At 45.8% G+C, this 13,913-nt stretch overlaps 1 protein-coding gene across 2 annotated transcripts; it reads left to right on the top strand.

The window, feature by feature from the left end:
- Positions 1-2,753: 2,753 nt before the first annotated feature.
- Positions 2,754-11,694, top strand: DPH7 (diphthamide biosynthesis 7). 2 transcript variants are annotated; one of them, XM_067308883.1, is made up of 9 exons: positions 2,754-2,941; positions 3,306-3,442; positions 3,890-3,977; positions 4,720-4,814; positions 6,518-6,684; positions 7,405-7,477; positions 8,157-8,222; positions 8,363-8,535; positions 9,635-11,694. In XM_067308883.1, the coding sequence occupies exons 1-9, from the start codon at positions 2,801-2,803 to the stop codon at positions 10,267-10,269; spliced, it is 1,575 nt and encodes a 524-aa protein (XP_067164984.1). In that variant the 5' UTR covers positions 2,754-2,800; the 3' UTR covers positions 10,270-11,694. The 2 variants fall into 2 exon arrangements, with proteins under 2 accessions (XP_067164984.1, XP_067164985.1); XM_067308884.1 differs by lacking the exon at positions 9,635-11,694 and adding an exon at positions 9,446-9,621.
- Positions 11,695-13,913: the final 2,219 nt, after the last annotated feature.

Raw genomic sequence — 13,913 nt, 5'->3', positions numbered from 1 at the left:
TTTAGTAAATGCACCACGAAATGTTGATGCTTTCCCGCAAACGCTCTCCTTCATACCGAAGTATGGCAGGATTGCCAACCTGAAACACTCAGAAGTCGCAATTCAGGCTGATCGATGGGATGACTGGCTTAAGGAACACAAAATCTTAAATAATATGTTTATTGCAGAGCTCAGTATTCACCTTGTTGTATCTGATCCTTTAACATACCCATAGGATTACACTTTCAAGTTTTCCTGTGATGATGATTTAGTTTTAAATGAAACAGTGAAAGTAAAAGGGGGCAACTAAAAGATTTAAATATTTGCAAGTGGCACGGAGACAGTTGAAGATACCATGTTGGGGCCAGGAGCAAATGTTTGCCATCTATCAAAACAGACTTGAGAGAGGACAAAAGGAGGCTGGTGCAATTTGATAGCAGAGTGCGGGATGCTATTAGAGCAGGAAGAAATCCTTTAAAACCTGATCTTGTGTCCAAATGCATAAGATGGAAAGACTAAGATTCAGCAGGTTGAATGTAAAAAGATAATGCAAAGAAAAAAGGACTATGAGGAATGTGCAAGTCGTAAAACTCATACAGATAATTTTGAAACACACCAGGACCAGGAAAACTGCCAGAGTCCGTAGACATGATGCACAGTAAAGGAAAGGTCTGACCTGAAGATAAAGCCCTAGCAGGAGGGAAAAAAAAAAAAGTGAATTGTTTGCATATGTGTTCACTGTGGAAGAGCTGCAGGAGTTCGCACACAGGAATGCTTCCATATGGAAAGCTCATCAGGGAATCTGTTTAAAAGTGAAGTGCTTTTAGGAGAGACTAAAGTTCAGACAAAACGAGCAGTAACAGGTTGCCGGGACCAGCCAGTGCCACGTACGAGCTCTACGGGAACTCAAGGATGAATAAGCCAAGTTACCAACTGCGTAACCTCTCCCCTGGGACCACAGGCAAATGTGACAACAGTTTCTAAGGTGCGTTGCAGGGCAAATGTGCCAAACCACAGCCAGGTGAGCCTAGCACCTGTACCAAGCCAATTCATAGATGTTGTGATAGAGAACAGGGTCAATGGATAAATACTGGGGAGGAGTCAGTGCCGGTTTTGTACCGGGAAGTTGTGCTTCAAAAGCCTCTCGGAGTTACTTTAGTGGAATCAACAAGCAAGGACATAAAGGAGATTTGGTTGGTAGAGTCTGGTCGAGCTTCCAAAATGCGCTCAAGGCTCTTAAAGAAACAAAGCTGCCCCAGAATAAAGGGGAAGGTCCTCACATGGACACAACTTAAGAAACAGAGTTAAAGGGGGGGGTGGGTTGGTGGAGGGAAGTCACAGTGGATGTCCCCAATATGTTAAGAAATAAGCTGGAAAAAGCAATGAATCAGGAGGTGACAACATCCACTGATGAGATTATTCAGGGTAATAACAAAGGCTGAGCAAAGAATTGCAGAAGGATCTTAGGAGACTGAGCGACTGGCAGAGACGGTGGCAGATGAAATTCAGTGTCAATAAACATGGGGCTGCTTATGGGAAAAATATCAAGTGATGAGCTCTCAGCTGACTATTTTCACTCAGGAATGAGACTTTTGGGTTGCAAAAAATAGCCCCATGGAAATGTCTACCTGGGGAACAGCAGCAGTTTTCAAAACAGCAAGCCAAACTCTAGAAAAGGAAGAGAAAACAGAACGGAGAACAGCATTGCAGCAAGGTATAAATCCGCTGTGCGTCACATCCTGGATGTGCAGTCCTGACCCTCCATCTCAAAAAGGATCACGTGGAAATGGCGAAGCCTTAGAGAAGGGCAAAGAGGACCTCCTTTCCCCTCAGTGCTATGGTTGCTAGATGATCACACGGATTTAAAAAGAGCTTGGACAAATTCATGGAAGAAAAATCGAGTGTCAAGGACAGCATCTCAGGAAGTCCTTGAACTGTAGATGACTGCAGGCTAGGAGCTTATTTTGGAAAAGTTATTGCTCCACAGTTGTCCTGTTTGCAGCCACTGCCCAAGGCTGCTGGTTACTTCCAGACACGGCGGTTACACGTGGGATCACAGCATCAGTCATGGGAGAAAGCATGGCAGAATGACAAAATCTTGTAAAATCAATGCACGCTCGTTTATGCCGTGGACAAGCGTGGTTTGGTCCAGAAGGATCCTTTTGGAAGCGAGGCAGCGGCGCCGTCTCCGAGCAGCCTGGGCAAACAGGCTTGCTCGGAGGGGAAGAAAAGCAGGTTTGTAGGGGGATTCCCTTCTTCTGGCCGCTCCCGTCCTCTTCTCGCCGGGGCGTGCGCCCTGCGGCACCCCAGCCCTGCTCCAAACCGACTTCAACCCGCTCCGGCTGCTGCGGCAGGTTCTCACTCGGCACCGGGGCCGGCCGCAGCCCGGGGAGCTGCTCGTGGCGCGAGCGTGGGCAGAGGGCCGACGCGGAGCCACCCGGGCCGCCATGGGCCTGGCCCGCGTCTGCCGTGTCCCCTGAGGCCTCCCGGCACCCAGGCGGCCCCCAACCGCGCCGGGGCCCGGCTCGCGGCCCATCGCTGGAGTCTCAGGCCGCCTTCCCCTTCCCCTTCCCTTTCCCCTTCCCTTTCCCCTTCCCTTTCCCTTTCCCCTTCCCTTTCCCCTTCCCTTTCCCCTTCCCTTTCCCCTTCCCTTTCCCCTTCCCTGGCAGGTCGGCTGCGCGGGGCCGCTCACACCGCCCAGCTCCGCCCCGCGCCGCCCTGACCGGGAAGCAGACGGACCACGGTTCCGCTGCCGGCAGCGCCGCCCGGCCCGACCCTGCTGCCGCCGCCGCCACCTCCCGCAGCATGCGCGCGGCCCGACATGGCGGCGCCGTGCCGGACGCGGACGCTGCAGGTGGTGGACACGGAGTTCAGCGCCGACGCCGTGGAGTGGTGCCCGGTGGAGGGCTGGCACAGCATCCTGGCCTGCGGCACCTACCACCTCCGCCCGCCCGCTGCCGCGGTGAGGGGCGCCCGCTCCCGCCTCGACCGGACTCCCGCCAGCTCCGGCTGCCTCGGCGGGGCCTGGCCGGGCTCCCCCCTCTCTCCCGGCTGCCTCGGTCGGGCTCCCCCCTCTCCCCCGGCCGCCTCGGCGGGGCTCGGCCAGGCCCCCCTGCCGTGGGCCTGCTGTGGCGGCTGCCTGCAGCCGTAGCTCGGCCGAGCTGGTTTGGCTGGAGGTCGCCGCAGGGTGCGGGCCGCCGTTGGGCAAAGCGGGAGCCCTGTGCCCTGCTCCCACCACGGTGCCAGCAAGATTTCAGGTAGGGAGCAGTGTGGAGGAGTGGGAAGCGCTGCTAAGCCTAGTCTTCTCTCCCCAATTTTTGATGCAGACTAACCCCGGAGGAGGCAATGAGGCCTGCGACCGGACGGGGCGCCTCTACCTGTATCACTACAACGAGGAGCAGCCTTACAGCCCGCTGACGGAAATCCAAAGGATCGACACTCCTGCCATCCTAGACATCAAATGGTAACGTTGGCTCCTAGAGATCTGCAGCTCGCAGTAGCTGGAGACCTCGGTGTGGTCTGCCACTGTGAGGTCTTTTTTTGGCCGTTGGCACGGCTGCAGCAGTAATACTCACTAACTAACCTGCCCCTGAGTTGTCGGAGGCAAACGTTTTCACATCTGTGCCGGTGAGCAAAGACTGGCCTCGTTTCTGTGTTACGGTCTCCTGCTTACTTATGGGCAAGCAGGATCAGTGACTGATCAGCGACCGTGGATGTCTTTTGTTTATTATTATCTTTCCCCTCAGTGCAGGTTTGTGGGAACTTGAGGAGCCTTAGGTTTTCTTCATGAGATTTTTCTTGGTCAAGTTCCTTCTCCTTCACATCCTAGAACAGAAGTTATGACTAAGGTCTCCTCCTTAAATGCGAGACAGAGGTATATTCAAGACCTGTTTAACTGCTGTTCTTTTAGGTGCCACATTCCAGTTGCAGAACATCCCATGGTTGGCATTGCAAACTCGACAGGTGCTGTGGAGTTCCTCCACCTCACTGGAAGTGAGGTAGGTGGCTGTAACGGCTGCTGCTCTTGAAGCTAGCTATCTTTAACCCAGATTTAATACATCCTGAGCTTTGTTAGCAGTGTTCAGAGACTTTGCAGGAGAGCTGTATGTGTTCCATGACTTTCTCAGTGTGCTTAGCTTTTAAATACGTTTTCTCTTGTCTTCTGACAACAGTTCTCATAAATTCCACAAATTTCATTGTGGCACCTGAGAACCTGGCTGGGCTCTTACCACCTGCAGAGGATAGGAGAGGAGAGGGATGAGGGCAGCAGAAGCAAACTTTGGAAACTCACTTGAGAATAAGTATGGACTAACAAATAACAGAGCAAAATGTGCAAAATTGTTAAAACCAGGGAAAAGTTTTGGAGAGGGGGTTCTTTCAGTTTATGAGGGAAGGGACTAATCAAGAGAGCCATTTCCAGGGAGTGGAGAAAATGGTAGCCAGTCTATGAGAGGATTTAGTGATTAGATCGTTGCTCCTGTGCTTCAGGGCTCACTGAGAGGAGGTAAAGTTCAAGGGGAGCTTGGTGGGAGATGGGAAGCAGAAGGGTGGAGATCCTGTGTATGCATGTGTTTGCCCTTCAGCTAGTACTAAGCTGTTATACATTGTCATGGGACGTTTCGTCTCTTCTGTAGTGTGGACGAATCTAATCTGGAAAACACCTGCCATAGGTGTGAGTGGTACAGATGCTGTTTACCTGCTGTCTTCCCAGTCTTCATCCATTCCTTTTCTTTCCAGTAGAAGAACAGCTGCATGTTGGAGCCATGCTTCAGGGTTGATCTAGGTGCACAGCGTCTTGCCTTGTCCTTAGACTGGTCCACAGGACGAGAACAATGGTGAGGATGGGAGAGAATGGTTGCTCTTGGAGGTTGTGTGTGTGTGCACGCGTGTGCATGTGTGACCGTTTACAGACATAACTTCAGGACTTTGATGAATAAGCTCTTTTGACTTTTTGTGAAGTGGCTTAAGACACTCTTGTTCCCAGATGTCTCCCAACACCTTCTCTAGAAGTTACTATTTTCAGAGCAAGGGTGACAAAGGAACAAGAACATACGCTTTGGCCACTGTAACAAGAGCAGAGACTAAACCAACAGCAAATGTGAGGTTGTGCTACGGTGAGCGGTGGCAGGGGAGACAAGGGGCATGTTTTCTATCCTGTTGCCTTTGGTAAAAGCAAAGACTGGAACAGGCTGCAGCTTGATCCACTAGATCCAATTGAGTTTCTCTGTCTGCTCTTAGAACTGCTGAAGTTTTAGTGTGAAGTTCTGCTTAAGCTGCTAATAAGGAAATAGCATGTGTAGGATGCTTAAACACGGTTTCATGAGAAACAGGAGAGAATTGGTTCGGAAGTGGTTCGTTCATGTCACAAATGCTCATACACTGGATGTCAGAAAGCCCAAGAGAGGGCTAGGACATGTTTTTTCTTTAAGTGCAAACAGAGTGTTGCATGCAGCATGAGGCTGGAAACTGGGCGAGAACAGGACAGTACTGTACTTAATGCTTTAGGGCAAGTAATTTAGTGCTTTTACTAATGAAAGCTGTTTCTGTGTGTACTGTTTAATGAATAGGTAGAACTCATAGTTCTACCTTCTTCTTCCTTACATTCCTTCTTCCACTTGTCTCTCAATCACTGTCCTTCAAGATAAATGATAATTGCCATAATGAAAAGTCCCTTTAAAGCCTATCACTGTTGTATCTTCAGGGACAAATGGCTGCTTTCTCAAGGCTGAACATGCAGCCTTTGCATCTCTTTAGAACTAGTGCGTGGGAATGCAGAGCTGGGGGGTGACCCCATCTCTCTAGTGTGTAAATCCAGGAGATTCAGTATGGTTGGTAACTGTCATGTCATGTGGAACTGGAAAGAAACCCTAAGTCATGTACCTGCAATTGCAGGTAACCAAACAAAAAGTATCCGTTTCAAGATAGGATTTTCAAGTCAGAAAATCCATGCACTGAACTGCAAAACTTTTGTCAGTGCTCTATAGCAAATTGTGTCCAGAAACTGCAAGTGTACTGTGCTACAGAAAGAGAGCAGAAAAGCTCAGGATCAGCCAGTGCTTCAGATGCCTGTGACAGCAGGGAAATAAAATCTCTCCTCATATTCCGGGAGAGGTAGGAGACTCTGAGAGGTCCTTATCAGTCTGACCTGGAGGAAAAAGTCCCTCTTTACATGGAGTTTATTTATTGATTTAATATCAAGCATGTGAGAAGTCAAGTTATGCATCAAGGGAAAAGAAAGACCCAAGACGGTGGTTTTCTTTCCCTCGAATGTGAGCTGATTGCTCCCTATGTGAGATCAGTGAATAGGGATCATTAGTGCTGATGATTTTCAGACAGAATGGGCTGAAGCTAAAAAGGACTCTGTAAATGCACACATTGCTTCCACTTTACTACCAGTTTCAGTGTTTAGTTGAATCAAAGGTATACAGTAATTCATTACATTATTTATCCATACTTTGGATGTTGGTTCTTACTCTAGCAACTTCTTAGGACACGAGTTTTTAGTAATTTCTAATGTTTTCTCTGTATTCCACTGTAGTGGGTGTCCTTTGAGAGTGATCAGCAGTGATTCAGAGGGGAAGCTGAATCTGTTCTCCATAGATGAATCTGCTCCTTCTGTGCATGTCCTGAACCAGTGGGAAGCTCACAGATTTGAGGCCTGGATTGCTGCTTTTAATTACTGGGACACAGACATTGTGTATTCAGGTCTGTGAAAGCTGGGAATCTCAGTTGTGGGGCTGGGAGGAGGGATAACTTGTTTAGGGATGCATCTTCCTTGGGATTTTACTTTCCAGGGTTGGGTACACTTCTTGCATCACACCTTTTACGAGAGCTGGTGCTTCTGCTAGGGGTGAAAGGCTTCTTGATTGTGGGAAGTGGTTTGAGTTAATTTGGAGAAGCTGTGTCTTTTAAAAACTGTGTACTTTGGCTGGCTCTTGGGAGAAAGGATGACGATCTCCTGTGGTTTGCAAGAAAAGACTGGGAGCCAGAGAGCTTATAGATTCCAGTCTTGCTTTGTTGCAAAATTTTTTGCTTAGCAAAGAGGGGTTATTGTTAATGCATGTCTCTCTTATGGTATGGGGAGTACTGTGAGCTTCAAATGATGTTTGGTATGTCTGTTTGTTAAATGCTCTGAGATCCTAGGGCAGAAAAGCATCAGCTCTTTGTTAACTGCTTTGCCTCAGCTGGAATTCTTCCTCAGTCCCACTTTTTGCCTTAGAAAGGAGTGAAATCTCTGTAGCACTTAGAACATCAGTGTCCCTCAGTCCACTGAGAAGAAGTGAGCTCTGTTGTGATTGCCTGTATGTGATTGCAGTGATGGTGCTACGTGTCACTCCTGAGCTGTTAGGTGGAAGCCCAGGTGAGGAGTTTCTGCCCTGCACTGATCATTTGGACAGTGATTGAGGTAATTTTGTCTTTGTGCAGGAGGAGATGACAACCTGCTAAAGGGCTGGGACACAAGATGCAGTTCTGAGACTCCTGTCTTCACCAGCAGGAGGTAAGCAAGCTGTGTCTGCAACTGGACCCTAAAGCTACCGTAAATGAAGAATACGGTACCAACCGACTGCTTGTTCCCAAACGTGAAGATAGTGGTAGCTTCATAAAAGAAGGGTCTTGATTTACACTTTGGGGATTTTTGTTATTGTTGAACTTAGATAATTTTAGTTGTGGCAGGCTTTTTAGAAAATATTTTGTTTTCCGGTGTTCTTCCATTTGAAGTAATCTTTTTTTTTCCGGGTGGTACTATATATCTTGTAGAATATGATTAAAACAGTATGCACAGCTCTTCAGTGCAATTTGGTATGTAACCTTAAAATACACTGAGGCTTATTGCTATGGAAATATTACTGTTGGGAGTGAAGTCTGCTGGGAACGCAGTTGTTTTGCTGAAACTCCGATGGGCTCTGAATAGCAGTTTATGGTACAAGAATTACTACTAGAAAATATTCTTGCTAAGAGGCTGCATGGGTCAGAGTTTTGCTCTGGAAAGGTGGTTGAGCTGTGTAGATGGATTTCTACCTGCGTATCTCACTATATCGATTATTCTGAAAATTGAGTTCATTTTCCTGTCCTTCCCTGAGGCTTTGATGCAGTAAGGTGGGCCTCCAGCTTCAAGGAAGACTCCGTTCTCAAATTGTACATCTCTGTCTTTTCCCCCTGATGTTGTTCTTTTGCAGACATTCAATGGGCGTGTGCAGTATTCAGTGCAGTCCCCACCGGGAGAATCTTCTGGCTACAGGCAGGTAAATCCTCTTCAGCTGTTCTTCACTAGATGTGAAAGGCGTGGTGAAGACCGTGGGATATTTCCTAGTTTTCTTCTGTGCTTGGTGCACTGAATCAGCTTTGCAGCTTGTCTGCATATTTGCTTCTGATATGTCTCCAGCTATGACGAGCATGTGCTGTTGTGGGACACCAGGAACATGAAGCAGCCGTTGGCAGACACCCACGTTGAAGGTGGAGTTTGGAGGTTAAAGTGGCACCCAACTTATGAATTTGTGCTGTTAGCAGCCTGCATGCAGAGTGGATTCAAAATCCTTGACTGCCGTGGAAGCCTGGGTGAGTGTTCAGTAGAACAGAGATGCTCTGTGCTGTTCTGCTGCTCTCCTTTCCTACTTTCAGGTTAATGGGTAAGCTGCAGCTCTGAACTTGCTAGAAAGATCCAGATGTTGTTAATAGTTATAGAAATTCATTCCAGCTTGAGGTAACTCCCGTAGCTTTCTCAGACCGATTCTCATAGTTGGGTAAACATACTATTATTATTTATGTGTAAATACCTGGTAACAATCTTTCACAAGAAGAAAGCCTGTTGGTTTTGGCGTAGAGGCATTAGCCATTGGCATGGCCATCCCAGTTTGTATTCATCTTGATGGTACAAAGAGGCTCTTCTGAATGTCAGATGATCTTCTATTCTTAGCAGAAGTTACTGACCTATCGATGAATTGGTCATCACCTCAGAAAAATAGTTCCACACAATCTAGTTAATCTAGCATAGCACGAATAAGTCCTTTATGTGAATCAGAAAGTATTTACCTGATAAAGAGTTGCCTGCGGTTGCGTTGCAAATGCAATCGTGTATAAAATGGCTGCATTCCTGGGTTTCTCCAGGCCTTGGGCAGATTCACAGCCTGTGAAATGAGGATAACGTTTCTTCTGCGTAGGGAAGGGGAGAACAGGTAGACTGTGATAATTCAGCAGCACTGCTTGATAGCAGTGTTGGTGCCTCAGTGTTCTTCTTGATCAGCTCAGCGGTCTGCTTGATAGCAGAGTCAAATGCTCAAAGCTCATGGGAAGAGCACACCTGTAATTTATTAAGAACCAGAACCTGCTCTAGCAATCCTGCCAGTCATATTTATGGCTCAGTGGAGATCACTGTATGGTCTGAGACTTTTTAGGTGTTTTGAATAAAGAGGTTCCTAAACCCCACGCACATTAAACCCTCTTCTCCTCCCGTTTGCTGTCTGAACAGGGAAAAGACAAGGCAAGTGAGAGGTGGCTGAAAAACTGTCAGTTCTTCTGTTGTGAAGAAGGCAGTGACTGGTAACGTGGGATAGGGGAACTCTTCCTGTATGACATAGGCTATAGCAGAGTGGCTTGTGAACAGTCTGCAACGTACTGTTGCACAGCTTGATATCTGCTCCTTCCATTTTTTTTAAAGCGGAAAACACGGAGGAATGTATCATCCTGACATCCTATGTCTTGCACAACTCCTTGGCCTACGGGGCTGACTGGTCAAGGCTCTGTCCTAGGGATTCCTTGGCTGTAATACAAGACTTTGCTGCTGCGTGCCAGTCTTCGGAGGAGCTGGTGGCAGGATCAGAGGAAGGAGATGAGAGACTGAATTTGCAGGTCCAAAACCTGAAGATAATTTATGAGTCTCCTACAGCTACTTTTGATGTAATATTGGATGAGGAGAATGAAGACCCTGCCCTGCCACTGAAAGCAGAGGGGGGTCCTGATGTGGCACGGGGTCCTATGTTGGCTGGGGATCCGGACCTGGTTAGGGGCCTGGATGTAAAGAGGAGCCTAGATTTGGCTGGGGGTCGCAACCTAGAGGGAGATCCTGTGTCAGCAAGTGCTTCTGACTCGGGAATTACGAGACCCAATGGAGTGGGCCTGGACAGAAGTGGTGAGTCAACTGGACCATTAGACAGTCTGAAAGAAATGAGCATTGTAGCAACTTGTTCATTCTATGATAATATCCTACATGTCTGGAAGTGGGAAATGAGCCTGGTTACCCCTTCAGAGATGTCAAGTACTAGATCTCAGTCAGAAAACACAGTTTTACTTTAACCTTTTTGGAAGTCTGCCTTGACAGTCCCAATGGAAATGGATAGAAAAATTCCTCTACTGAGAGCAACATTTAAAGGCTGATGCTGTGGGAGTTATGGGTGTTTTATTTCCAGCACCGAGGAAAGCCTTTGCTGAGGAGCGTGGTCAAGCACAGACACGTTTGTTTAGCTTTCCCTGAATGTTCAAAGTAGGACGTCATTCCTCTCAAAGGCCACTTGTTTATACATTACATTTGAATCCCTTCAAGGCTGATTTGCATTTGTACGATTGATCTGTTAAGCCTGTTCTCCTCCTTCCAAACCAAACCAAACCAAACCAAACCTGTCTGCAATACTACATATAGACAAACACACACTACGTGGTCAGTTTTTCCTGATTTTTTTTCTTTCAGAAAAGTCCATGAGTAAAGTTTAGATGTGTAGGTAGCCTGCTGTGCAATCTGTAAGCTAGTATGTGCTTTGAGAAGATGCTCAAGGACAGTCAAGATGCTGACAGTGCAATTTGCTTATAGTGATCTTTAGCAGAGAGAAATTCTTTTTTAGAAGGAAATCCAAACCGACTGATATGACAAACTGCAGTTCAGCTACAGGAAGTTTTGTTCTGAGCATGGCCTTTCTAGTAACGACTCTGGTCTATCTGCATAGTCTAATTTTACATCAGACTTATCACCTGGATGTCATCTCACTTCATCACTCTCCAAGCTAAGCACAACCTGTTTTAGCATAAATTGTGTAGTAAGTCCTGCTACGTTTTAGTGCCACACTTTACCAAAAATCCCCAAACCCTCTTGGTTTCAAACTCATATTTTCTGCTATCCATAGCGAAACATAAATTTAGGTCCAAAGTCAAGTTTTTTTTTTTTAAGGTGAACAGCTTTAAGATCAAAACCTCCCAAAAGTTTAAGCAGTGTTTCCTGACATCTTTTAAGTTCAAAATAAATACACACAGAAACCAAAATCTTAACGACATCGCCCTAACTACCTCTGGGAATGGCTGCAGAATTTCTCATGGTTACTCTACTAGCTTTCTTTTTTTACTGTGAAGCATCAGCAAAACACCCTATTTCTGGAACACTTTCTCTGTGTTCTTAATTATCTTCCTAAAAACAAAAAAAAAAAAATTGCTTAAACTACGTAATTTTCTTCTAGCTTGTATGGGTTTTCTTTGAGAGTCCTAGAGGATTAGTTGCCTGGAGGGGAAGAAACACCAGCAACAAGTATCTGTAAGTGTTGTATCTAAAATGAGGTACAGTAGATGAGAATCTTACTGCTTTGAAACCCATTTCTCAAGGGTGAATGTGTATTTTAGAAAACCTTCTTGAGCACTGTTACATGAAGATTCATATTAGTATTGTGAACGAGACTTTTGGTTTAAAAAAAAACACCCTATTTTTGGATGTTTCTAAAATAAAGTCAATATAAGAGATTTATCTTGCTCGGTAGTTTTTATTTTAAAAAGTCCTTCACCTGTTGGTTGGATTATTGCTAAGCTTATAATCGCAAAGCAATATACACTTTTTGTGTGCGTTTTGTATAAAGAACCGTAGTGATCCAAGATGAAAGGACAAATTGAGACTATAAAGAGCGGTACACCGTGTGAAACTTATACCGGCTACAGGCGCACGTACTTTGCTGCACCTCTAGGCACTTCCATCTTTAGATCATTCTGGTGCTTATGCTCTATGACGTATTTGAGTGCACATCCCTCTGCTGTGAAAATAGGTCTTTTCACCTCTACCCAGTCTCCCATCTTTAACGAGCTGTCAGTCCACGTGAGGACCTCCAGCCTTGTCCTGTGACAGCTCAGTTTCTTCAAGGGCATTTGGTGGGTCCGTGTGGAATGTTCTTTGGGCGTCAACGCAGACCATCAAGTTTCCTTACACATCAGTGAGAACTGTTCAGCTAGATGGCTTTTGTCTGTGACCCTGTTTTAAAAGGTAATGCCTTTCTATCGCCACGGGAGATTAAAAGGAACTAACGTAGTATGCCTGGGATAAGTGAAGCTGGAGTAGCGTGCACAGAATGTGACCATAGTGGCACCCTTTTTTATGCATTTTGTTTGTTAGTCCTTGCTTTGCCCTGTGAAATAAGCAGTCTCCTACTACACTTTGTCTTCACAAAGAGAAAGTAAGGTTCAAGACCAAGCTGGTGTTAGCATCAAGAAAAGGGCATGGGACCTCCTGCTTTCCAACTTGGTAGTCATTGCTCCTCCATCCCTTCTGTTCAACCGCAAACAATTGCCTTTTTTTAGAAAGCTTGAAATGGGGACTATGAAAATAACATCTCTGAAAGAAGGGGACAAAGTGCTACTGCTGCTGACAGCAGCAGCAGCAAAGGCTGAAGGCAGAAAACCCATTTTGTATAATTTAGATCTCATTATTCTGATGATCTTAAAAGTGAGTGACGGAAAAATGCTGGTTGGATTTAATTAATTAGAAAAATTGCATCTCCTCTTCCCTAACCATGGATTGATTCTTGAGCCCTCTGTGCTGAACTGTGCCAACCACTTCTTTACCTGAGGTCATTTGGGACTGTCAGTGATAACACCCCCTTTAGCACTTAGCACAGCACTAAGTAGGAGCAAGTGCAGCATCCCCTCTCCACCATCACAACTGCATCCAGCCCTGACAACATTTTTTAAATGGTTCAAGGACTTGTCTGTCAGTCTTCATTACAGACCAGATGCTCACAGAGAACACTAAAACATGCTTCTTTTCTCCAAAAGTGAAAAATGACATTGCAATCACATTTTCTAATGGCTAAGCTTTGCAGTACTTCACATTTGGAGAACCTCATGCAAAACCACTGAGCCTGGGAGAACTATAAACTTCACACACAGAACTGTCTCACAGAAGAGCCAATCATTTTGCTCAGTGATCCCCATACTTGTGTGTCAGAGAAATTAAGTTATTTCCAACTACTTAAAACTTTTAGAATTTAAGTGCTTCTTTAAACAGTTATACCCAACTACCTACATAAGAGTGCCTTGCACCCATCTCATTTGATGACTAGTAAGACACCGCTCTTTCAGGTACATATGTTAAAAGCAGAAATCACAATTATTGAGGTGCGTTTCAAAATTAAGCAGCTATTTTGCCCAAATATTGCTTGGAACTTCAAGCAGCTGTATTGGTAAGGAACAAACATTAATTGTACCTGTTAACTGTATCTTCATTTAATTCAAAAAGAGAGTAGTTTTGAGGCTTGGGAAAGCCTGGAATAATTGTGACATTCAATATAAGCTACAATTCTCTCCAACTCTCTCCTCAAAAAGAGACCTTAGGGTAAGGACTTCATTTTGCTTGTTGGAGGGCTCATTCCTTTCATTTTATACTTCATTTTAGCTAGAATAATATAAATTCATTTAAGTATTCATACAAAAAGCCTCTTTTGGTTGCTGTCACCACTGGCAGCAGTGGTGGCAGCAATATCTGGCTGTACTGGGGCAAGCTGTTTCAGTTTGAAGTGTCTTGCTCTCCACAGCTGGGAAACCCTAGACTCTCCCAAGGAGGTAAAAACTGTCCTCTCTACTTTCCAAAAGGTAACGAATGTTTGCTTCAGCGGCCTAGAAAGAGAATCTGCCTCCTGCAAATTATCAGTGCCTGGTCAACCACCTCTTGTCTGAGAACAGGGCACCTATAGGGC

The sequence above is a fragment of the Apteryx mantelli genome, chromosome 21, assembly GCF_036417845.1.
Source record: "Apteryx mantelli isolate bAptMan1 chromosome 21, bAptMan1.hap1, whole genome shotgun sequence".
NCBI classification, from domain to species: Eukaryota; Metazoa; Chordata; class Aves; order Apterygiformes; family Apterygidae; genus Apteryx; species Apteryx mantelli.
Note: the sequence above shows the minus strand (reverse complement) of the source record. Positions and strands in the feature narration are given on the sequence as shown.

Excerpts from the sequence above, each read along its gene's own strand:
- DPH7 (XM_067308883.1), top strand. The coding sequence starts at position 2,801 with ATGGCGGCGCCGTGCCGGACGCGGACGCTGCAGGTGGTGGACACGGAG. Across the intron at positions 6,685-7,404 it reads CACAGACATTGTGTATTCAG|GAGGAGATGACAACCTGCTA; the intron begins GTCTGTGAAAGC and ends GTCTTTGTGCAG. Across the intron at positions 8,536-9,634 it reads TGACTGCCGTGGAAGCCTGG|CGGAAAACACGGAGGAATGT; the intron begins GTGAGTGTTCAG and ends TTTTTTTTAAAG.